Source organism: Centropristis striata, chromosome 2 (genome assembly GCF_030273125.1).
Source record: "Centropristis striata isolate RG_2023a ecotype Rhode Island chromosome 2, C.striata_1.0, whole genome shotgun sequence".
Classification (NCBI taxonomy): domain Eukaryota; kingdom Metazoa; phylum Chordata; class Actinopteri; order Perciformes; family Serranidae; genus Centropristis; species Centropristis striata.
The window spans coordinates 39890252-39913725 of record NC_081518.1 but is presented as its reverse complement, the minus strand read 5'-3'; the positions used below and the strand labels follow the sequence as shown (position 1 = coordinate 39913725).

General features: G+C 40.9%; 1 protein-coding gene across 2 annotated transcripts in view; it reads right to left on the bottom strand.

Moving 5' to 3' along the window:
• Nucleotides 1–23474, bottom strand: part of eprs1 (glutamyl-prolyl-tRNA synthetase 1) — a 29003-nt gene that overhangs the window by 3945 nt on the left and 1584 nt on the right. The window contains exons 2-28 of one of the 2 annotated variants that reach the window (XM_059352533.1): nucleotides 22296–22380; nucleotides 22092–22191; nucleotides 21846–22002; nucleotides 21592–21728; nucleotides 20235–20329; nucleotides 20022–20148; nucleotides 19355–19547; nucleotides 19086–19257; nucleotides 18025–18258; nucleotides 17744–17828; nucleotides 17182–17241; nucleotides 10951–11061; nucleotides 9246–9382; nucleotides 8943–9150; nucleotides 8178–8290; nucleotides 7952–8069; nucleotides 7019–7195; nucleotides 6269–6436; nucleotides 5716–5973; nucleotides 4307–4567; nucleotides 3941–4168; nucleotides 3594–3859; nucleotides 1852–1903; nucleotides 1072–1281; nucleotides 832–904; nucleotides 375–454; nucleotides 134–235 (exon numbers count right to left, since the gene is read on the bottom strand). In XM_059352533.1, coding sequence (XP_059208516.1) covers nucleotides 134–235; nucleotides 375–454; nucleotides 832–904; nucleotides 1072–1281; nucleotides 1852–1903; nucleotides 3594–3859; nucleotides 3941–4168; nucleotides 4307–4567; nucleotides 5716–5973; nucleotides 6269–6436; nucleotides 7019–7195; nucleotides 7952–8069; nucleotides 8178–8290; nucleotides 8943–9150; nucleotides 9246–9382; nucleotides 10951–11061; nucleotides 17182–17241; nucleotides 17744–17828; nucleotides 18025–18258; nucleotides 19086–19257; nucleotides 19355–19547; nucleotides 20022–20148; nucleotides 20235–20329; nucleotides 21592–21728; nucleotides 21846–22002; nucleotides 22092–22191; nucleotides 22296–22380 — 4007 coding nt within the window. The remainder of the gene's footprint in view (nucleotides 1–133; nucleotides 236–374; nucleotides 455–831; nucleotides 905–1071; nucleotides 1282–1851; nucleotides 1904–3593; nucleotides 3860–3940; nucleotides 4169–4306; nucleotides 4568–5715; nucleotides 5974–6268; nucleotides 6437–7018; nucleotides 7196–7951; nucleotides 8070–8177; nucleotides 8291–8942; nucleotides 9151–9245; nucleotides 9383–10950; nucleotides 11062–17181; nucleotides 17242–17743; nucleotides 17829–18024; nucleotides 18259–19085; nucleotides 19258–19354; nucleotides 19548–20021; nucleotides 20149–20234; nucleotides 20330–21591; nucleotides 21729–21845; nucleotides 22003–22091; nucleotides 22192–22295; nucleotides 22381–23474) is intronic. The other variant, XM_059352540.1, reaches the window with a different exon arrangement.

Below are 23474 nucleotides of genomic sequence, written 5' to 3'. Positions count from 1 at the left end.
GTACACATTGATCTGTAAAAGAACTCTACTATTATGCATCTCCGTTTTGATTCAGCAAAAACAGAAATGGATAAATAAAAGGGACAGAGGAGTGCTTGTGGTAGTTTAAAAGCAGCTTTGCTGGGGCTGTTACCTCCTCAGCTGCCTCCTCTTTGGTGGCAAAGGCTGTATGTCCCTCCTGCCACAGGAACTCTCTTGTCCTCAGGAAGGGCTGGGGGTGTTTGAACTCCCATCTCTGGAGGGAGAAGTAACGGAGAAAAAGAGGTGAGAAGATACTTCATGGTGTCAGTCATTTGTGTACACATATTCTTTAGCTTGTAACTAAAAAATAAAGGATTTAGAGTGTAAGAGGTGTGGTGTAGGAGGATACTGACCACAACATTACACCATTGGTTGAGTTTGATTGGCAGATCTCTGTGGGACTGGACCCATTTAGCGTAGGCAGGGTACATCACTAAAGCAAGACAGAATGGACCAATAGGTCAGACATGCCAACAGCAAAAACACACAGACAGCTTAACCCGATGAGACCTAAAACGCCTGTAAAACCTCTGGGCGATTTTAAAATAAGCCCCTAAAACCTGAAGTTTTTCTGGAAATTCAACAGAAGTGTCAACGCTTCTACTAAATAATAGATTTTTCAGCCTCTAGCAGATAGAAATGAAATTCAAAAAGTATTTGAGAGCTTATACAAATACTACAAAACGACTTGTCCGCTTTCAAGGCTTCAATGGGTTAATGGAAAACAAAATGTTTAAAAGGCCATTTACATATTGTGCATGCCCACTGTATGTGTCTGCATTTATATATATGGTTTGTTGTGGTTCAGACCTGTCTCACTGGTGGGTCTGACAGCAATGGGCTCTGCCAGCTCAGTCTTTCCTGACCGGGTCACCCAGGCAACCTGACAAAGACGACATCACCATTAAATAATTATTAACATTGTGACGCATTCATTATTCTTCTTGCTGCAGTAAAGTATACTGTTGGTATTCTGGTTTTCATGCTTTTCCCCTCCATTATGTTTTATATCTTATTAATGGGAGGACGGCATGACTAATGGACTCTTACCTCTGGGGCGAAGTCTTCGATGTGGGTTTTTTCCTTCTCCAGGGCGGCCTGAGAGACGAACATGGGGAAGTAGCAGTTCTCCACACCCAGTTTCTTAATCTCCCGGTCAAAGAATTCTTTAATGGCCTCCCAGATGGCGAAGGACCAGGGCCGCAGCACATAGCAGCCGCTTACATCATAGTACTCAATCATCTCCGCTTTAGTGATGACCTGGAGGGGAGAAGCAATGTTAGATTTTAAAGAGGGACAATCGAAAGAAACTAGCGTTTTTAAGTGTTTATTCTCATTTACAGGTTCATACTTATAGTGTTTCTACCTGAACATGTGTACATGCTTTAATGTAAAACGAGAGGCTTCGTTGTAGCGCCCGTTTCTTTAAGGCCCACTCCCACTGTACCACTTTTACCATTGGTGTCTCTATGCTGTCTGACACTGCAGAATCTGAGGTGTTTTCTTACATATGTTTTCCGCAATATTTGAACATTTTGGCTAAACCCATTGAGGCCTAAAACGCCTGTAAAACCTCTGGGCGATTTTAAAATAAGCCCCTAAAACTTGAATTTTTCCTGGAAATTCAACAGAAGTGTCAACGCTTCTACTAAATAAAACATTTTTCAGACTCTGTAGCAGATAGAAATGAAATTAAAAAAGTATTTGAGAGCTTATACAAATACCACAAAACGACGTATCGACTTTCCAGGCTTCACATTATACATTTATAATTTGTCCCCTTTGATGGCTGTTATGGAAAAAGAAAAAGGTTTGATTGGAATAACCCACCTGAGAGTACCAGTCAGCCAGGTTCTCCTCTTTCTTGGCCTCCAAGCCCAACCTGCCAGGAGACAGACAACCAAGTTAGTGTGATGTTAACCTTGAGATTAAGAATTACACATTAGTAATTTAAGTCTTTTTTTGTAAATCACAAATTTGTATCTACCATACTGTTTGTTTGTATCACATTTTTTTAAAGTAGTTATTTTGGAACCATTCGGATTAGAGTTTTCCTCAATCAAATAGTTTAATTATCAGTCAAAATTAATGCAGTGGTGATGAAGCCCAAATACAGTGGCAGAGACAACATAAACACCGACATGTCAGGCCATGCCTGATCAGTTAGTCTGGGTGCAGGTACAAGATTACTCCTGAGTGCATTAATACAATTATTACAAAAACACACAGCCATTCCCAGCACAGCCAACCATGCAACTCAAAGATCACATCAGTAGCTATAAATCTAGTAAAACCAGCTTCCAAATGCTAACTGACAAGATAGTCAGAGCTGCATGACTTAAGCAAAATCATAATCTCCATTACTGTATATTGTGATCATGATTACAAGCCTTTAGTTGAGGAACAGAAGTTTTTTTTTGTACTTTTTGCATCGTATGTCAAAACCTTTTCAACTGAAGCAGGTCTACAGTGATTAAGGGTGCTGATGTGCCATATTTCTAGATTTACTTAGGACTGAAAACCATGCACAATATAGATATTTATATATTTTAGTAATGCAACACTATCAAAGGGCGATCAGACTTCACCCTTGAGGCTGACAGCAGATCACAAGCACTAATCAAGCAGGTGAAAAACACGCCATCCATTTGAAACTCACCAAATCTGAATACAAAAAAAACAAAGAGCCACTTCAGTGCCTAAGCTACAGTAGCAGAGGGTTGATCCATCTTCAGTGTCCAAGTAAGAAATCCAAGTATGTGCTTCTGTCCCCACAACGTGTCACCACTCCAACGTTTATCATAAAAACTAAAATATTCAACTCATGGTAAGAAACGGTAAATGCCAATTACTGTAGGTTAAGTGTTCTGTGGCAACAATTTAACACCTCCATTTCAATAATATTGCTAAGGAAGTCATTCAACAACTATAATGAGCCCAAAACAGAGAAAACAGTTCAGTGCAAGGCTTTTTATTGGCTCAGACATTTGATTTGGCTTCATGTCAATTTCAGCCAAATTATTTTTAGTACAACTAACTGTGACTGCCACATGATCTCACCACACATCTGTTCATCTACATTCAGTCTGCAGAGCCCCAACATGTGAGACGAGGGAGAAATATCTTTAGTTGGCCAAAATAAAAAATAAAACAGGTTGATGTTATGAAAATCATAATGTGAGGTTAAATCTGCACTTCCTACATATGGGAGGCTATTCAATTTTGATGATTATCTGCATAATATCATGAGTTTTAATTACTTTGGCCAGAATAATCGTGACATTAAATTTCATATTGTCCCATGCCAAACGGAAACTCAAAGAAAAGAGTACAAATAAGGAAAAGTTGACTTCAGATGCAAAAAGTTAAACAACATTTTGTTCCTCAGCATCTTTCTAATGATGTCCACATTTTATCTGAAAAACTGGAACATTATGGAGGCCCAGTTTATACTAAACATTGTGCTGGCTAGTAACATTTAAAACTACCAGAAGAAGAAAAAGCTAGTTTATCGTCTTCTGTCTGGATCTTTTTCTTAACCGATGTCCTGTTTCCAGTCTCCAGTCTCTCACCGTGTTTGTTTCTTAGGTCCTTGGCCCTCTCCTCCTGCTCCTCCTGAGGCCTCCTTGCCCTGGCCAGCTTTGTCTCCTTTACCCTTCTTTCCTCCTCCTTGTCCTCCTCCTCCCTGTTTCTCAGACTTGTTCTCCCTCTCCTTGCGGTTTTTGTCCTCTCCTCCAGTTGCTCCAGCTGCAGCCACAGGTTTGTACTCCTGACCAGTCAGCATCTTGTATTTGCTCTTCAGGTCCAGGAGACTCTTCACTGCTTCATCCACCTGGTCCTGAAATGAAAGGAAAGCTATTGTTTTTTTCCTCCTCTCCTGTACGGGCTGTATTTACCTCCGCTCTGATCGGTTTCTTACCTTGGGGGCTTTCTCGGACTTCAACTTTCTCACTAGCTCTCCCTGTTGGGCCACCTGTGAGAACAGTTCCTGGGCCTGCGGGGGGGAGCTAGACTGGGTGGAGGAAGAGATGGACTGGGTCTGGGCTTTCTGGACCGGGGCCGCTCCTGGTTTGTAGTCCTGTCCGGTCTGCTGTTTGTACTCTGCCTTCAGAGCCAGCAGCTGCTTCACTGCAGCATCTACCTGATCCTGAAGAATCGCCAGCAAGGAGAGAACCATTCAGTCAATGCAGCAGAGAAAGTTGCAGCAATTAACAAGACTCTGAAAGTAAAGGACGCACTGGTAGTTAGATATGTCACAGTCATGATGCTGCAGTTATGACCTCACCTTGGGCGCCTTTTCAACCTTCAGTTTCCTGACAACTTCTCCCTGCTCAGCAACCTTCTCATAGAGGCCGGTGGCAGCAGGGGCGGGGCTATTCTGGACTGGGGCGGGTGCTTTCTGGACTGGGGCGGGTGCAGGGGCTTTCTGGACTGGAGCAGGGGCTTTCTGGACCGGAGCCGCTCCAGGCTTGTAGTCCTGGCCTGTGACCTGTTTGTATTCTGCCTTCAGTACCAGCAGCTGTTTGACTGCTGCGTCGACCTGGTCCTGAGGACACACGGACAAGAACACTGTGACTCAGGTCCTATCGTTAGAATCCCAAAGAATAAACACTGTTGTAACAGAATACTACATTACATTACATGTCATTTAGCAGATGCTTTTGTCCAAAGCAACTTACAATAAGTGCATTCAACCTGAAGGTACTAGACATAGACCATAGGAATCAAGTAAGTACATAACTTTAAGAGCTAACTGTCATCGCTAAAGGAGTGCTATATGTTAAAGAAGAAAAGAAGAGAAAAGAATAAGAATTTTTTTTTTATTTTTTTTTTTTATATATATATATATATGTTAGGTGACCATGACTTAACCGAGATATTGTTGGAAGAGATATGTGCACAATTAACATGAGCAATGGGTAAAAATAGTAATATTATTATTAAGAAAATCTTGATATCGATGAATAAAATCGCTTGTAAATCAAATGAGCTTATATTAGCTGAAAGCTGAAGATTTTCCTCAACAATCAGAGATGAAGAGTGTGTCATTAAACCTGCCGGTCTCTCAGGGTAATGACAATGCTTCCTGAGTTTGACATTATAGCTTTTCCTAATGACACAATTAAATATCAATGACGAATTAAGCAAGAATTTGTTTTTTCACTTTTAGAGACTAATAGAGCTAATCTGCTGTGTGGGTGAAATTTGATCAGATTTGACTTACAGCAACCAAACAACAGTTGTTAGATTTTGATTCAAATGCTGGCAAATCTTGATTGGTGCACAAATGTAAGTGACATCACTTTTCCCCAACTTAGCTCTGCCTACCTCAAACCAAAGATAAAAGCACAGAGGAAAAACAATGCTGTCATGTTTCATGTGAAATAACTCACCTGTTCCAATGTAAACAGTTTGTTTATCTAGGATCCCGTCACTCAAAGTAATACTGATCGCAAGAATTCTCATTTGAGTATTTACAGTGTCTTGGTCGTCTTAGAAATGTGAGTTGATTTGTTTTTTTAAATCCTGTTTGTATATAAACAGTAATGAGTAATTACATACTAGTTATTATTGATAAAAGATCGCAACACTAATATTCACAACTATACTTTGGGCTTTTATAAGCACTGGTTTTTATTTGAAATGATTTTCTGTCACTACATCTCTACTGTCTGTGATGCTGCATCAGAATACCTTGGGGGCTTTTTCAGACTTCAGTTTCCTCACAACCTCTCCCTGCTGTGAAACACGCTCATACACGCCTGAAGAGGAGCAAGAAGAAGTTGAGGAGGAGGAGGAGGAGGAGGAGGAGGAGGTGGTGGTGGTTGCAGGAGAAGGAGAAGAGGGGACGGGAGTGGAAGGGGCCATCCCGGGTTTGTAATCCTGACCAGTCAGCTTTTTAAACTCCACCTTCAGAGCGAGGAGCTGCTTCACTGCCGCATCAATCTGGTCCTGGTACCATCAACAAACCAGCTTATTGTTGCAGGCAGTTAATTAACTTGACTGGCATGCAAACGACGTGGGGACATGAACGATGACTGGACAGATCATTTGGGACACGATGAGCAAGAGTCTAGACAAACGATTTGGGATGCCAGCGGACAACGAATTAGGAACAGGAGGAATGACGAATCACTCACTACAGTAGTGACGAACGGGAACACTGATGGATGGATGTGGACATGAACAGAGACTGGACATGCAGATGTGGAAACAATAAGTACAATTGAGACAAATGTCCAGGTACCTTAGGTGCCTTCTCTGTCTTCAGTTTCCTGACCAGCTCGCCCTGCTCAGAAACACGGGTGTATGGACAGGAGGCGGAGTCTGCTGAGGTTGTGGGCGGGGCTGCTGCTGATGTGGGAGGAGCCATTCCAGGCTTGTAGTCTGTACCCGTCTGCTGCTTGAACTGGGCCTGCAAAGAGAGAAGGTCATTGTAGTGGCAATTTTGTCCGAAAAAAATAACAAAATTAAACTTAAAACAAACTACAAACAAAATGCCACTGATGCACCATGAGCGTGTGGTGTACGCAGGCAGAGAAGGTGATGTCCATGCATGATTGTAAGTTCCAAAAGTTTATTTTATCCATTGCGAGCAAGCAAACAAAAAGAACAAAGAAACATGGCTCCTGCTGCCTATCGTTGCGCTGGTAAAAAAAAAACATCGGCCCACCCAGGTGCATGACGGCCCTCTGCCTACCCACCTACCTATATAACATCAGGCGGCCATGGTGCCAACCCAAATTCCATAAAACACAAAAAATATGTAGACTAAATATGCTAAACAATAATGATGATTAAACTAAACAATTAACTAGCAAACCCAAAATATTATCAAAATAAACAAACGTCTAGAATAATCAAACAATACTCATTGTTAATAATAAACTAAACAGACAACTAAACACTAGTAAGAACTAAATAGCTCCAACAGTCAATCATTTGAATTATAAAGAGTCTCTATTTGTTTAATAGATTTTTATTACAGCTGACGTACCTTCAGAGAAAGCAGCTGCTTAACTGCATTGTCCACTTCCTCTTTAGTAGCCTTGGCAGTCTTTAGCTGACGGACAGCTTCACCTTGTGCTACAATGCTTGTGAATAAGTCACTGACTGAGGTGGATGCAGGGGCGGAGGCAGCCTTGGCAGGGGCGGAGGCAGCCTTGGAGGCAGGCTAAAATGGCAGGTAAGGCAGATTTAGAAACAAAAAAAAAAAACACACACACAAAAAAATAGAGCCGCAAGAAACATTGTACCAGCTTATTCCAGATGTCAGAGAGGACAGCAGGTCCCTCATCCCTGCTGTTTATTCTATTCTAATCTGCCTAACATTTGTCCAACCTTTGCTTTACTGGTTAGACCAGTTAGCAGTTACTCTCTCAGATTCTTACTACTGCGGTGGATGTCCCAAAACAGCTGACATCTCGACATCTCCTCTCTGTACCCACCCCAAGGCTGAACACCTTTCAAACCGTAATAAGACGGAAACAAACGAGCAGATAGTGAAAAGCAAAATATCAGAGTGCACAAAATAATCAACAAGCTGACTTGAGAGGAGTGCAAGATTTTGCAGCTGTTGAATTATTTAAAGGTATTTTACATTTCTGCATTTAACTGACTAAATCAGTGTTACATTATCCCAAATGTTTCCAACAATGTTCATACTCCGAGAAATCTGTCATTTTATTCAAGGCAAAAGTGCGTTTCATTTTGTCACCTGTCCATGGTGTCATATAAACGTATAAACCCCCCTGTTGCTCAGACTTCTAGGGAAACACCAGCTGATACCACAGAAAGTAATTGGAAATCATACATTGTCACAGAAATATACTCTCCAGTCGAGGCCTAATTTTTTGATAATATAATTCAATATTTATCCAGTTTTACTACCACGTGTAATTAAAATGAGGGTTTATTCAGAAGCACTCACTGTGTTGTTGGAGGCCTGGCTCTTGCTCTTGTCCTTGGATCCAGCAGTCGGCATCTCTTTGGTGTGTCCATCAGGAATGTAGAGCAGGACACAGGGACTCTCCTTACAGCTGTTAGGGCTGCAGAGGTTAACCACAGTTAGACACAATCAGTAGGACAATCAATATGGTTAGATCCAGGTATTTATGTGGTAATCTCCACCAACTAATATAGGTCCTTTCTCTCACCTGACAGGCTCATAAGGCTGGTCGCAGATGTAGAAGCCCCGCCTCTGGAGCTGGATGATGTCACCTTTCTTCAGGGTGTTCAGACATGGATCTCCGAGCATCTTCTCTTCCAACTGAGAAAGCGAGAAGATGAAAATGACAAATGTAAAGAATGATGCTAGGAGAAAATGATGATGCTGTGTGATATTGGTACCCCCCATCCCAACTGTTCTTGTTCTTTGTTCTGTATAAAATGTTAAAAAATTCCTCAATAAAAAGTGAATTTAAAAAAAAAAAAAGGGGCATTCCCAGTGGCACACCTGGTAGAGCGCGTACCAGAGGCCCAGTCCTCGTAAGCGGGCGGCCCGGGTTTGAATCCGGCTCGGAGCCCTTTCCCGCATGTCTTCCCCTCTGTCTCCCCTTTCACTCTCAATATCTCTCTCTCTCAATAAAGCTACAAAATGCCCAAAAAAAATCTTAAAAAAAGAAAAAAAAAAGAAAATGACAAATGTGACAGAGACCAGGGTTTCCCCGACCATATCAAGGCTTATGTGCAGCACCAAAGTAGTCTTTGTCACCTCCAAGCCAAAAGAAAGTAAAATAAATATAGAGCGTGACAAAACTAACTGAAGGACCTTTCCCAGATCTAATGGTTGTAGTTGGGGTTAGTGAATTTTTGCATATTTGCAATTACAAAACGTCAAATTTTCTTCGGGGAGGACCCCTTAAAGCCCCTCCAAATAGGTGCACTAAGTCTTCCAGAACCTGAGAGAAAACACTGCAGACCTTGCTGTTTTTGTTAATGTACTCCTTGAAGTCGTCCTCCTTCGTGATGACAGCTTTGGAGATGAGAGGCTGGTAGTTTATGCAGATGGTGGGCAGCAGGGGGGCACCGCTTGTTTCAGCCAGCCATGTGATCTTTGTGGTCTTCTTGTAGTCCGTGTTCTCGAGGTTCAGACGAGCCTCCATGGACACGACCTTCCCATCAGCCCCTCTGAGCGGGGACAAAGTGTGCATCTCATTACTTCAATGCAATACAACGTTTATCTCAGCAACAATATGGATAAGGTGAGCAATGATCCTACGTACTTGTTGATCTTGGTGATGATGAGGTTGCCCCAGTTGATGAAGGTGACCATCTCTCCCACTGAGAAGGTCTCAGCATCGGCTCCTTCCACCAGAACCCGAGGTCCATACCAGACCTTCTTCATGCCTACCTCTGCGTTCTGGATGCACACAGAAAAACAACTTCAGCACGAGCATGTAAGCTAAGAGACAAATGTGGTACCAACTGCCACGTTTCCATGAACTATTTTTTATGTGCAGCATTAGAAAAGCAGTATAGAAACGGCAAATTCAATGAAACTTCAATGAAGTTTTTAGACTCACTTGGAGCGGCTTGTTGATGTGATCAACAGGACATAGAAATGCCTTTTCTGATGTTGTACACATTTAGTATCAATACTCAAAAAAGTATCGATACTAAAACTTTGTATCTGGATATGATACTCATTTTCAAAAGTATCGATGACGTCACGTTAATGATTATAAACAACGTAAATAAATAAATAAATAAATCAGGAACGTAGTATGCCCATATTACGTTAATTGACACAGTGTCAGTATACATAAGCATAGAGTTAATAAGTTTACATTAATGTTGGTGACTGAAAAGTTTTATTTTCTCTCTTGAAGTCCCAGAATGAAGCAGAGAAAAGTCGACCTGCAACTAAACAGCAACACACACAGCCGACTCTACCGTCTGTGTTCGACCAACGATTGTTTTTTATTATAAATATTTAACCTGTGGTTCTGTTAATTTTTACATGTTGCATTTTTCTTGTTAATAAAATATTTCTGTTAAATTTTGCGGTCTTTGTTTTTATCCTTGTGGTATCGAAAATGGTATCGAGTATCGAATATTTTCCTGAGTATCGGTATCGAGTTGAAGATTTTAGTATCCTGACAACCCTACACATGACTTATGAGCCGTTTCTGCAGAAGACGTCTCTTCATTTTTCTAACACTTGTTTAAGATGGCCATGGTGACTTTATGTTTCTGATTTTCAAACTTCAACTCTGTTTACTGGCAGATTACAGCCATGTGTGAAGCGTAGCCTAAACCGCCAACTTGTGACAAAACTACACTTTGTGAAGCCTAGTTTATATGATCCAAACCAGCATTTCTTTTTTTGGGAGGATAAGGATATTTAATCTATTACAATGATAGAAAAACAGCAATATGTTATTGATATGTTAATGTTATTGCACGTTGCTTTACATTCTCATCCTTGCGTGTTGGAACAAACCTGGCACAAACCATGAAGCTGTTTTGCTAACATGGAGTATGGAGTATACAAAAATATGCATTGCCTGGTGATTATTCCATAAAGACTATTTTTGGAATACCAGAAAACATACTATATTGTGATATATTGTTACCAAGATATGAAATTATCGATTTTAAGAAGATTTTGGCCTTTTATCCAGCCCTGAGTACAAGGCTCCAAACGCTCTGCAGAACTTAATGCAAGTCCTCCAGTCAAGGCAAATAGGGGAAAAAAAAAGAAGAGTTTTTCTAAAGGATAATAGAAAAATCTGCACATGCAAAAAAAACTCTTCAAAAAAGGTGCTGGAGTGCGTAGAAGATATCAAAAAATAGCACTCCCAGCTTTTTAAATCGCCTGCTGCTGTAAAACTTTCGATCAATCAGATCTTCTCGGAGCACAAACAAACATCACAGGTTTGAAGTTTGCTGATTACAGTGTGTGTGTTTGAATAAGAGAGCTCTAACCTTAGGGTGTTTGGCCACCTCCTTGAACTCCTCTTTAGCCTCTGAGACGGAGACGGGAACCACATAGGAGCTGGACAGAGCTGTATACCTTGGAGCTACGGGATCAATAACCTAACACACACACACACAAACAAAAACAAAGACAAACAGAAACACACAGAGACAGAAACAGGTCAGTAAGAGAAACTGTTGTCAGTGCTATTACAGTCTCTGCATACAAAATGCTGAGTAATGAGAGGACAAAGCAGAAAACGATGCAACTCAATTCAAAAAACAGTTTTCTTTTGAAGCAAACCAAAAATGGATACGTAAATACCCCAGCTCATTAATGTGACAAAGCAGAAAGTAAGTGACACAAGAAGAAAGACGAGTGATTAATGAAAAGCGGGATTTCATGAGTGAATCCTGATCATATGCAGGCAAAACAAGCCTTTCTTTAGCCGCTTGTTCAGTCACCTTTCACTATTTTACCAGCCAGCTCGAGTGTTTATGAGCCAACAGACTGTATAGCAGAAACAGATCAACACCGTCCCAGCAGGGGGAATGTTGTTCAGATCATACCAGAAGAGCACAAAGAAGCTTTGATGGATACTTTTACAGAAACCACTTCACAGTACAGCATAGGGAGACACTCTCAGTCCACGGTGGGAACAATAACAGCCCCTAGATCTAACAATGATTTAACAAAAACAGATAATTACCTCCGTTTTCTCAGACTATAAAACCAACCAGTCTTCACACTAACAAATGTTTCTTTCATGCCATTTCACAATATTAATAATGATCTGTTCTGTTAAGTTACTTAAAAAACCTGAAGCACTTTTGAAATTTCACAGAAAGAAATTATCATGTTCAATGAAGTGGATATAGTCAATAAATGAACATTTTAACTGCTCACTCAAGAAGCTGCCATGGACGACAGGATGGAGGAAAGGGAATAGATGGAGAGGAACACATTGAGGGAGGAGGTTATTACTGTACGGTCGCATAAAACAACTAAACCCAAGAAGTTTTGAAAAAAGCAGAGTTCCATGTTCCATGCGGATTATTTTCTCGATTAATCATGTGTTTAAAGTCCAAGATGATTTATTTAAATGTCTTTTTTTATCAGTTCAAAACCTAAAGATATTCAGTTAAATAAGATATAAAACAGGCAAAATATGAAATGTCCATATTTGAGAAACTGATAACATTTTCGTCCATTTTTTCATGAAGAATCACCTAAACACTTATTCAGTTATCAAAATAATTCTCTTTCAATCCACTTATCTTTGCAGTTTTAAACTGAACCTACAAAAATGATTCTTCAGTACCTCCATTTTACTCCCAACAGACACATTTACCATCTGGATGTCATAAATTATGTTTTGGGAACGGAGGTCTTCAAAACCACACAGCTCACTACGTTTACTTCAACATTTTACACAATTTAAAATCAGTTTGAATCAGTGAGGATGGAGAATGACAATTGATGAAAGCAACAAACAGGATAAAAATATAACACTAATCATTGACCTATCGTAGTAATTGAGCTTTCACTCAACTCTTCTGCCTTTTGCTTCTACAGGTAACCAAAATTATTCAGATTATGTGAACATCTGATTGGTTGGTAAAACAGTGAAGGCTTTTGGTGGAATTTCAGCTAAACCAGCCGAGGATGAAAGCAGGAGGGGAGTGGGTGAGAATGAGCAGGAGGAGGAGGTGGAGGAGGAGTACCTTCAGACAGCTAATTGGCAGCTTGGAAACAGAAGAGTGAGATGCTGTTTAATGTCAGATACAAGGAGGAAGGAAGAGAGAGGAAAGAGGGAGAGACACATTTACATAGAATGGAACGTTTACATTATTTCCCCTCACCGCTTAAGTTTTTCTACAGTCTTTTGTGCAGCAATATATATTGGAACTCGTCACCTATTGGTCTGACGACGATTTAGCCTCTGATGAAAAAGTTATTTCTGAGGCAAGTAGCAACAAGATGTGAGAATGGAGTTGGAGTCAAGAGACGAAATCTTTGATGGACTTGTTCCTCTGCATATGAATTCAAATACACTTCAAAAAGCGAGTAAAAGCCGAAACTGTCATAAGACAGCAGCCGTTTCGAGACTGCATTTTGGGCAAAACGTTCCGCCTCTTCTGCTCTTCACACAGACCGTTTACCTGCAGTCAACCAAAGCCCACTGAAACTAGAGACTAGAAACAGAAACCAGAACTCTGATACCAAAATCTTGTCCCATTGTCAACAGATTTGGCATTTATATGCATCAGTGTGTTTACAGAAATTTGTCATACAACAGGCCAAGGAAAAAAAAAAAGTCTGTACTCTTAGGATCTAATGAACATTTCTGTACTTTTTCTGTTGCCCAACAAAATAAAATGGAACCAAAATGTCAATGGGAACGAAGTCAAATCTGCTCAAGAGGACAGCAGAAGACGGCTGAAGGAGTTATTAACATTAGATCAACAGTACAAGGACTTCTACTGCAACTGACTTAAGAAGCTCCGCCTGCAGAGACGCCAAAATAAGAGTCAGAATTCATACTCTGATAACCTGTTGTTTACTTCAAACCTGTTTTGGCTTGAGCTGAGAGTGAATGACAGAGTAAACATTTAATATTTAATCAAAGTCAACAAAGCTTAATTAATGCTTTAGCCTGTGTTTTGCAACATAAGTCGGCCACCAACGTGACCATATATACTTGTGACAATTTACTAGAACTTATGTAGGTATAAAAGGGTACAAAAGCTGAAGATTAACAGTAAAGCAGGTCAGTCATAAGGAGCATTTCCATTAGGTACTTTTCCCTCTAGTGAGCCACTATGGGTGGGGCTTGGGAGAGATGATCCACCCAACTTTACTGGGGAGCGGCTCAGAAAGTGCCTTCCTTGGGTAGATACTTATCTGAGCCGCTACTGAGCAGCTACCAACTAGTCGACGCTGACCGGATACAGTTGACGCGGTGACTTAGAGCAGCTGTTCTCAACCTTGGGGTCGGGACCCCATTTGGGGTCGCGAGATGATTTCTGGGGGTCGCCAAATCATTTTGGAAGTCAGCTCTGTCTCCACTGTGTTAAAGTGTTCATGTGTTTTAGTCTTTTTGGTCATTTAATGTCTTTTTTTTGGTCATTTTGTGTCTTTTTAGGTCATTTTGTGTCTTTTTTTTGTCATTTTGTGTCTTTTTTTTTTGTCATTTTGTGTCTTTTTTTTGTCATTTTGTGTCTTTTTTGGGTCATTTTGTGTCTTTTTTTAGTAATTTTGTTTCTTTTTTGGGTCATTTTGTTTCTTTTTTGGGTCATTTTGTGTCTTTTTTGGTCATTTTGTGTCTTTTCTGGTCATTTTGTGTCTTTTTTGGTCATTTTGTGTCTTTTTAAGTCATTTTGTGTCTTTTTTTAGTCATTTTGTGTCTTTTTTTAGTCATTTTGTGGCTTTTTTTGGTCATTTTGTGCCTTTTTTGGGTGATCTGAACTGTGCGTGTGAGATTCTGTTCAGTGAGTGGGGGTCACGGACAACATGCATGTTAAATTGGGGGTCGCAACTCAAAAAGGTTGAGAACTACTGACTTAGCGCACACGTGACTCATTTGCAGACTGGACGCTGAGGGGTCTCAAAAAATCTCCTGCTCTGACTGCAGCTGGGAGAGACTGCTGCAGGAGGACTATGCCACTTGTGTGTGCTTTGGGACGGCATCTGGTACTTGTTAAGAAGAGTAGGAACAAGTCTCCAAAAGTCTCCAATAACACCAGAAAAAGTTGCTAGATTTGTCACCAGTTGCTTTTTTGAAAGGGTCACTAGAGGGGTCTGTATAGTCGCTAAATATATTGACAAAGTTGCTAAATTGGCTGCCGCGTCGGTCTGTTGTCACTTTCAAACTCCGTTGGTTAGCCGCTACAAAAGTACCTGTATTGGAACAGAGGCCGAGGGGAACCAACTAGTGGGCGTAACCAAAAGACTCTGCTTTCCAAAAAAGTACTCAGTGGAAACACGCCTATAAGTACATGGCTGCTCTCACTTAAAAAGTCTTTTAATCAAGATTAAAGATTTAATTAAGATTAAAGTAAAGTCAAAGGTAGAGTGATGTCACCTACACACTACAGGTGCATCTCAATATATTAGAATATCATGGAAAAGTCCATTTCCAGTAGTTCAAGTCAAATAGCCCAAACCAAGTATTGAGTGCATATGGATGGACATACTTTTCAGAGGCCATTTCCATATTGAATATACTTTTTAAAATTGTTTTTTTGTAGTCTTCAAATTTTTTGAGACACTGACTTTTAGGTCTTTATTAAATGTAAGCCATAGTCATCATAATTAGAATAAATTAAATAAATTAGGACATTAAATGTTTGATTCTGTGTGTAATGGACCTATATAATGTGTTATTTCCACTTTTTGAATTGAATTACTGGCATAAATAAACTTTTCTATGATATTCTAATTTATTGAGATGCACCTGTATACAACTTTCAAAGTTGCCAGATTGCTGTACTGAGCTCATCACACAAGTGTCTATCTAATAATGAGGTATCTTGAAGTTGTTGTGGTTTGCACATTACAAGGCATTTCACTAAGAGGTCTCCTGGACAAGCTTTTCTGGTCTCCAAAATAGACTTCAGTCAACAAAGCACACACAGGAAGTGATATGGAAAAAAAGACTTAAGACCATTTACCAGACAAGCATTCTTTCCTCAAAAAATGGATCTTTGCAGGAAGCTTGAACTCAAAGTTGGCCAATGTGCAGTAAAAAAACCAAGGGGAAAAAATGCTTGCTGATGTTGTGTTGCATGTGTTATGACTCCTCCTGCTGATATTTCCCTCGACCTTAGAGACGACTGTTATATCAGAACCGGAGAGTAAATAGCAGCACTGAAAGCTTTTCTTCTTCAAAACGTTCTTTGTTCTTCTCCCACCTGGCTTCACCAGCTTGTGATACACAGATTGTTCATCCAATCACCTGTCAAGTGACAGTCAAGTGAAAGTGTCTGCCATTTTCAAACAGTTTCCAATGACGGCTGCCAGATGGTTCTGTGTAACAAACCATCTGGTATGTCAGATTAGCTTTTGTCAGTGATCTCCAAAAACTGAAAATCAGGCCTTAAATCCTGAGTAAACTTGCGTTTGTCGAAGGCATGTAGATCTGGAGCCAGCACTGAAAACTGCAGATGAAACAGGTTTTAGGAGCCGCTGAGTGATACCACAGAAGCGAAGAAGACGTCTGTTATTTTGGAACTGGACCGCTATTTTTGTATTATTATGAATGTGATTATTTAACCTACATTCACTGAACACAGAGGTTTTAGCTAAATACTGGACAATTTAAACCGGACACCTGAATAATGTCTGTAATCACACAAACATGAGCTGCTGTCGTAACAATTTTACATATCGACGTGAAGGAACTTTTGGAGCTTAAGAGGGGAGGGAGGAGTGGGTTAGTAGAACATGCATATGAAGCTGGAGTTTGTTCTTAAATCTCAATATGACGCCAACTGTCAACATTTCGGTAGCTGTTCAATTGCACGTTGTCCGCGATGCATACTTCAAGCTCCGCCATTTAAAAGTGATGCAAGATCAGTCTGTCATTAGTAAAAAAATGCTCTTTAACTTGGGTCTGAAACTCCCTTCTTTCTTTAGCATCAGATATATATGCTCTCTCTGTTTATGTACATTTCTACTTGACTCTGGGATGAAGCAGCAAGTGCCAGCAAGGAAAACCACACAGAGGAAGCAACACTGATATCCAGACAGATGAAAGTGGGAACAACAAAACACATCATATGTGGAACATGATATGAAGCAGCTGGTTTGGTTTTTTGATGTTTTCAGTGTTATTGGGGCTGATATGGAGGGTAAGGGTGGGGGAATGAGGCATGAAACCAGGTAACAAATTAAAGCGTTCAACAGAATGAGAACAGCAAAGCAGAAAGAAGCCATGCCAGCAGTGAACCCACAGGCAATCTTCTGAATCTCATATTCATTCATAATAATCCCTCTTTCTCCAACATACAAGCCAGGCAAAAAAGGTAATCCCTTAATCTTTAAAACTAGCACATTATCACAATGTCAGTATATCATAAAGGTCTGCAGTTCACCAATGTTCTACTGAAGGACCCTTCAAAATATTTAAAATTATTCAAACAACTTATTGTTACAAAAATCCAGACCATGCTTGAATAAAAACAGCTAGGCTCAGACAACCAGGCCTAGCTGTACAATGACAAAGAAGAAAATTGTACCTTCTTATTAAAGGCCCAGATCTTGTCCCACTCCATGTTCACCACCGACCGTGATCCACCCTGAAAGGAGACGGGCAAAAGAAAAACACTTTAAAAAAAGTTTGCATTAACCAGATAGTGTAAAAATATTCTGTGCAAAATAGTTGGGGATTTTTGGCATGATTTATGGCATAGCTATGTTATAGTGCATGAAAGACATTTTTGTTTTGTCTTCAGTTCAAGCTATGATTGTGCCGTTTCCATACAGGTGCAGGACTTGTACACTGCTGTGAAAGGGGAAACACTAATCTGCAGTTTTTTATGACGCCTATGTGTGGCAGAGTGTGGCATCATGTACGCAATGTAAGAAATGGCATGAGAAAATGAAAAAACAAATTCTGCATTTTCATAATGCTAAAGAATTTTTAGGCCACGACTTTGATGGCATTCTCTGGTTAAAAGTTTAGAGAGTTGAGAAAATTATCCCCCATTTACTCTTAATCTGCGATCATCAACTCCCGTCTGTGTTTAAGCTTGGTATCCAGGCTTTTTCCCCGCCCATCTCTAACTATGACAAGTATACCTGGGCTGCTATGAACTGTTTCAGACCCTCAACGGTCATTCCTCTCCTCAGGACTCCTCTGACAGTGGGGAAGCGAGGGTCATCCCTGGAGGACGAGTTAACAAAAGTCAAAAGATAGCATTAGAGTAGCGAGGGGACAGTAAAGAGAGGAACGGGGAGAAATACAGGAGGAATTGGGGGACAAGAGGACAAACAAGATGGAGCAGAAAAGAGACACCTTATACATTCTGAATAGTGACATCATGAAGCATCAGGTCCCAGACAAATTGAACTAGACCTACCATCCATCAACGTATCCCTGGTCGACAAACCAGGTGAGCTTCCTCTTGGACAGCACTGTGTTGTTGAGGTTGAGTCTGGAGTACTCCCAGATGTAGGGCTTCCTGAGACGCAGAGCTTCGATGATCCAGTAGAACTGATCGTCACGGTCGTGGTACTCGGTGGTCCTCAGGGCGTGGGTCACCCCCTCCAAACTGTCCACGATAGGACAGGCAAAGTCATATGTTGGGTAGATTCTGGAAGAAAGGAGAAGGACAGTTTCAACAATGAATATTTGTAGAATATTTGATTATATTTCCAATATTTGATGCAAATTCTCTTATAATTGGGATCCAGTGCTGACATACTTGGGTAAACTTAAGGTTGTGCCCACTTAAAGCCACTTAGCAGCCCTCTAGCATTTACACTTGTGACATTCATCCATGTGAACTGTAGTGTGTAGTACACGACATCAGCAATGGTGAGCCTAGGTTGTTTTTTTGTTTTTTTTTGTAATGTTTTTCCTTACTATAAGTATAAGTATTATTGTTATTGCAATGCATACAGTGTCCTACATGTTTTGTTTTGGTTTTGTTTGTTTTTCCTTTTTTTTTTGGGGGGGGGGGGGGGTTAATTCATACAAAAAACAAAAAATTATGTGAGCATTGGTCCAACTTTTCTTTTGTGAATGTAGTATTTTTGTACATGTCCTGTACTATCAGCGCTCAATAAAAATAAATGTCAAATACTCTTATAATAATCGTCTGAATGCACATTCACATTTTCTTGCACACTAAGCAAAAATTAATTTCTGAACTGCCAGCTGTTTACAACGAGCAGAGGGGAGAGGTTGGAAGTAGAAGTTGTAAAAATGTGAATCATTCAATATGTAAACTCCATTTCATGTGTCACCATTATTTCCAATATTTGTGACACTTGTGGGCACTTCAAAAGTCTTGTATATATATTCCATTTTATTCCAGTTTCTGTATAATCAAATTAAGAAATTCAGTGTTTCTTTTTTTAAATTTATGGCATTATAGCTGTGTTATACTCGCTTATAAGCTGGACTTAAGTCAAGTACTTGTAGGTGCTTCCAGTGCGGGGGTGAGGAGTGTTCTTGCAGCGGTACAGGGTGGGGTCTCTCATGCAGCCGTTGTTGGAGTTCATGTCGATCTTGGCCCTCATGCAGCAGGTCTGACCGCTCTCTGTCCCAGCTTTCATCTCCGACCACATCTTCATGTTCTGCTCCACCGCTACAGAGGAGAGAGAGACATTGTTGCTTCAGAAGTCTGCACTGTAGCTTCAACATTCACTGTGACTGATGAACCTGTCAAGTCTCCATAGGCGTACTGTTATTTCTGCATTTGGACTCAGTGCGCTGCTCCCTCTCCAGCTTCATCTGCTCAGGAGGCGTGTTGTCGATGTAGGCCTTGCCCTCGGAAAGCAGCTGTTCAGCAAATCCCATTATGGTGGGAAAATGGTCGCTGGTGTAGGTGAACTGGTCTGGTTTGATCTGGAGCATGGCAACATCTTCCAGGATCACCTGAGAAGCAATACAGACACAGAAATTAGAGCAGGTAGAGTGGGTTGCCCCCCAACCGAAGGGTTGGTGGTTCGATCCCTGACCATGGCAGCCTACATGTCAAAGTATCCTTGAGCAAGATACTGAACCCCAAATTGCTCCCGATGCTGCATTCATCGGTGTGTGAATGAATTCCCAATGGTGGCAGGTGGCACCGTTTAGGGTAGCCTCTGCCACCAGTATGAGTGTGTGTGTGAAAGGGTGAATGAGCGCAGTCTGTAGTGTAAAGCGCTTTGAGTGGTCGCAAAGAGACTAGAAAAGCGCTATATAAGTGCAGGTCCATTTACCATTTACCAAACCTTTTTTTTTGCAGTTATTTTCATCTAAATGATGAAAAGACAGCACTGTTTCTGGTTTCTCTCACAGGTAATATGGAAAGAATAACTCATTCACATTTTTTTCCTCTTCATTTGCTCTGGGATTTCAGTGTTTTACCTTCTCAAAGTCCTCCTTTTCCTTCTCAGGGTTGGTGTCATCAAAGCGCATGATGAGCTGGCCTTTAAATGTGACCTGGTAGTGCTGGTTGAGCAGAGCAGCCTTGGCGTGGCCGATATGCAGGTATCTGGCCAGGAAGAGACAAAAATTTAGCCCAGCTAAAACAGGTACTAAATGACAACAACTTCTCCTAAACTCCAGATGAAGCCTTACCCGCTGGCCTCAGGAGGGAATCTGACCACCACCTTTCCCATCTCAGCTCCTGGCAGATCCACAAACTTGCCAACATCTTGCTTCTTTTCATCCGACTGTCAATGAGGAGACAAACAGTCAGGAATACAACATGTCAGCTGCATTTCTTTCATTTTTATTCTTTTACTTTTTCCCCTAAACGAAGCTCCAGTGAAGTCAAACAGATCATAGTTTTAATTACAACAATTTAGTTTTTCTTCATTATATGCTCCACTTGAGCCCTGCTTTTTCTTGAATCGTCATCAACATTAAAGACCCCATCCAGACAAGTTTCAAATCATGTAAAAATACTCTGCTATAACTAATATTTTAACAAGGTTTTCCTACATAAAAAAGTGGGAAAACAAAAAACAAAATAACATCTGCTACCATGTTACTGTGCGTTTTGGCTCTTTGTACCGAGTCTGCTCTGCGCTGGAGGATTCAAGTATCTTTTACAGCTTTCGATTGGCTTTCGAAGTTGTGATACACCTAATCATGCTGGCTGTGTCTACATGATTACCCAAGATTTGCAAAAACTCTCCAGACTTGCTGCCTGATGACCTCTCCCAAACCTAACCCCTTCTGGTTAGTGCCTAACCTTAACCTTCATGCGGGAGTTTTTTTTCCAAATATAGGGTAACCATCTACATTTACATTTAGCAGATGCTTTTAACCAAAGCGACTTACAGGAAGAAAAAAAGCAAGCAATCAAGGTATAGTGCAGTAAGAGCTATTAGTGCATCAATTAGTGCTAGTGACAATTCTTTAAGGCGTAGAATTATCGTGTGGTGCTAGGAGAGAAGATGCAAAGTGGTTCCACCAGCGGGGAACAAGAAATGCAAAGAGTCTGGATTGCCTTGGACCAACGGGGGGCAGAGCCAGGCGCCGTTCATTGGAAGAGCGCAACGGTGGTGAGGGAGCATATCTAGCCTCAACCATTCTAACTTGCCCTGCATTTGAATGTCAGATTTTTAGGTAAGTACACAGACATCTCCCCCTTCAGTAGAGGAATGTGAAAACACCTCTGGTGACAAACATGATCAGAGTCAGTATAGTCACATTTCTAAGTGGAGGGGGACTTTAAATCACAAATCACTTGTTAACCCATTGAAGCCTGGAAAGCGGATACGTCGTTTTGTAGTATTTGTATAAGCTCTCAAATACTTTTTGAATTTCATTTCTATCTGCTACAGAGGCTGAAAAATCTATTACTTAGTAGAAGCGTTGACACTTCTGTTGAATTTCCAGAAAAACTTTAGGGGCTTATTTTAAAATCGCCCAGAGGTTTTACAGGCGTTTCAGGCCTCAATGGGTTGATATGTAAATTGACACTTACGTTGGATTTGGTCATTGGAGCTTTCTTGCTGGCATACTTGTTGCCCACAGCAGTGAAGGGAACCTGCGAGCTCAGGAAAGAGAACCAGCGAGTGACATGGGAGAAGGATTTGCCCTGGCCTGGCCATTCCCCATGACCTGCAGAGGAACAACACAACCTGTAGAGCTGCATTTGACCTATTTAGCTACACAAAGTAAACACACAAAAAAAATGGAAGGGATCCACACTGGTACATCCCTGATGATGATACTGACCTTTGAGAGCAGCCCAGACAGACAGGTCAGCCAGGGTGAGGGCATGTCCAACCAGGAAGGTCCGCAGGGAAAGGGTCTTATTCAAGTCACCAAGCGCTGCGCTTAAACCAGGCTGACCACACAGACGCCGGGCACTGAACTCCAACCAGTGGTCGATCTGCAGATACCAGACATCAGTAATTCGACTGAGTAAAAAGATCATCAAACAGAACAGAAAATTCCTCAGACACACGCACAAACACACACCTCAGTCTGCTCCATCATGTTGGCTCCGTAGAGGCCAAGAGCGGGAGCCACCCGGGCCAAGTACCGACTGATGGAGTTGGCATCATTGAACTGGATCGCACTAAGGGAAGGAAAGAAATGTATGAGTAATGATTAAAAAACTAAATAAATAAATTGTATGCTGTTTTAATTCATTCAGCATTTTGATGAAATGACGTCACCTACTCTGAGACATGAAGCCGGTTGTCTTTGCCTTCCTCCACTGATACCTGCACACTGCCCTTCACATGCTCTGCTGTCAGAAGAGCTCCTGAAGGGCAGAAGAGACTTTACTTTACATCCATGCCAAAGTTATGGCCAAATAGATTTTGTTAATTCCCAGTAAAAGTGACCTTTGACCTCCAAAATCAAATCAGTTTGTAATTGAGTCCAAGTAGACGTTTGGGCCACACCAGAGAAATTCCCTGGAGGCGATTCCTGAGATTTTGTGTTCATAAGAATGGGACGGAAATACGTAAAAAAACAACCTGACAATATAACGTCTCTGGCCAAACAGCAGGGAGGCGGGGCTGAGGTATAAAAATTCTATTTTTATTAGTGCTTGTTGTGAGCCTGGGTAAACATGGCTTAACAGCCTAAACCAGTTCCAGTAAACTTTGTTTACAAAATGTAAGTGTTGGATAACTTGACTGTTTGGCTTCTCACACAATAAGACATCTTCAGAGCAGAACAACCTGATGTTTTCAGTTTGAGAACCAGTTGAACAGGGCGTGTGATCATGCAGGTATGCACTCTGTCACCTGTGATCTTTGTAAAACTACTGTTGGCCTCATATATTGGGTTAAAACATGTCAGTACTCAATTGACTTTGCATAAAAATGCTTGTCATGCCATAGACTTGAAATCAGTATGTGTAATAGAAGTGAGGCTAAATAGCAATCAAGTTTTTATCATCAGCTCTTAGTACAAACATAACATATTGGGGTTCTTTGTACATAGACAATTCACTGGAAGCCTTAAATAAAGAGATCCTAACATTTATTTGGATTTATTTTCTTCAATTATGGATTGTCAAAATAAGGAGCTGAATACAAAACAATCCAATTATGGGAGTATGTGATGCACCCATGATCATACACATTAATTTCCCTGTGCCCTCAGTATTCCTGCCTCTGTTGTCATCTCATATATTTACATCTCAACAGTCTACCACCAAGGTCTGATGGATGAGCTGCATGGATGGCTTTACTTCAAGTAGTTTAACCTCTTAAACTGGAAAACTGGGTGTGTGGGCACCACCTCAACCACTGACTAAGGCTGCACAGATTATTCCACTTTCCAGGAATAGTGCTGGTGCAAAGCAAATGAAACCGAAATTAAGTTGCAAAATATACCCACTCCTCA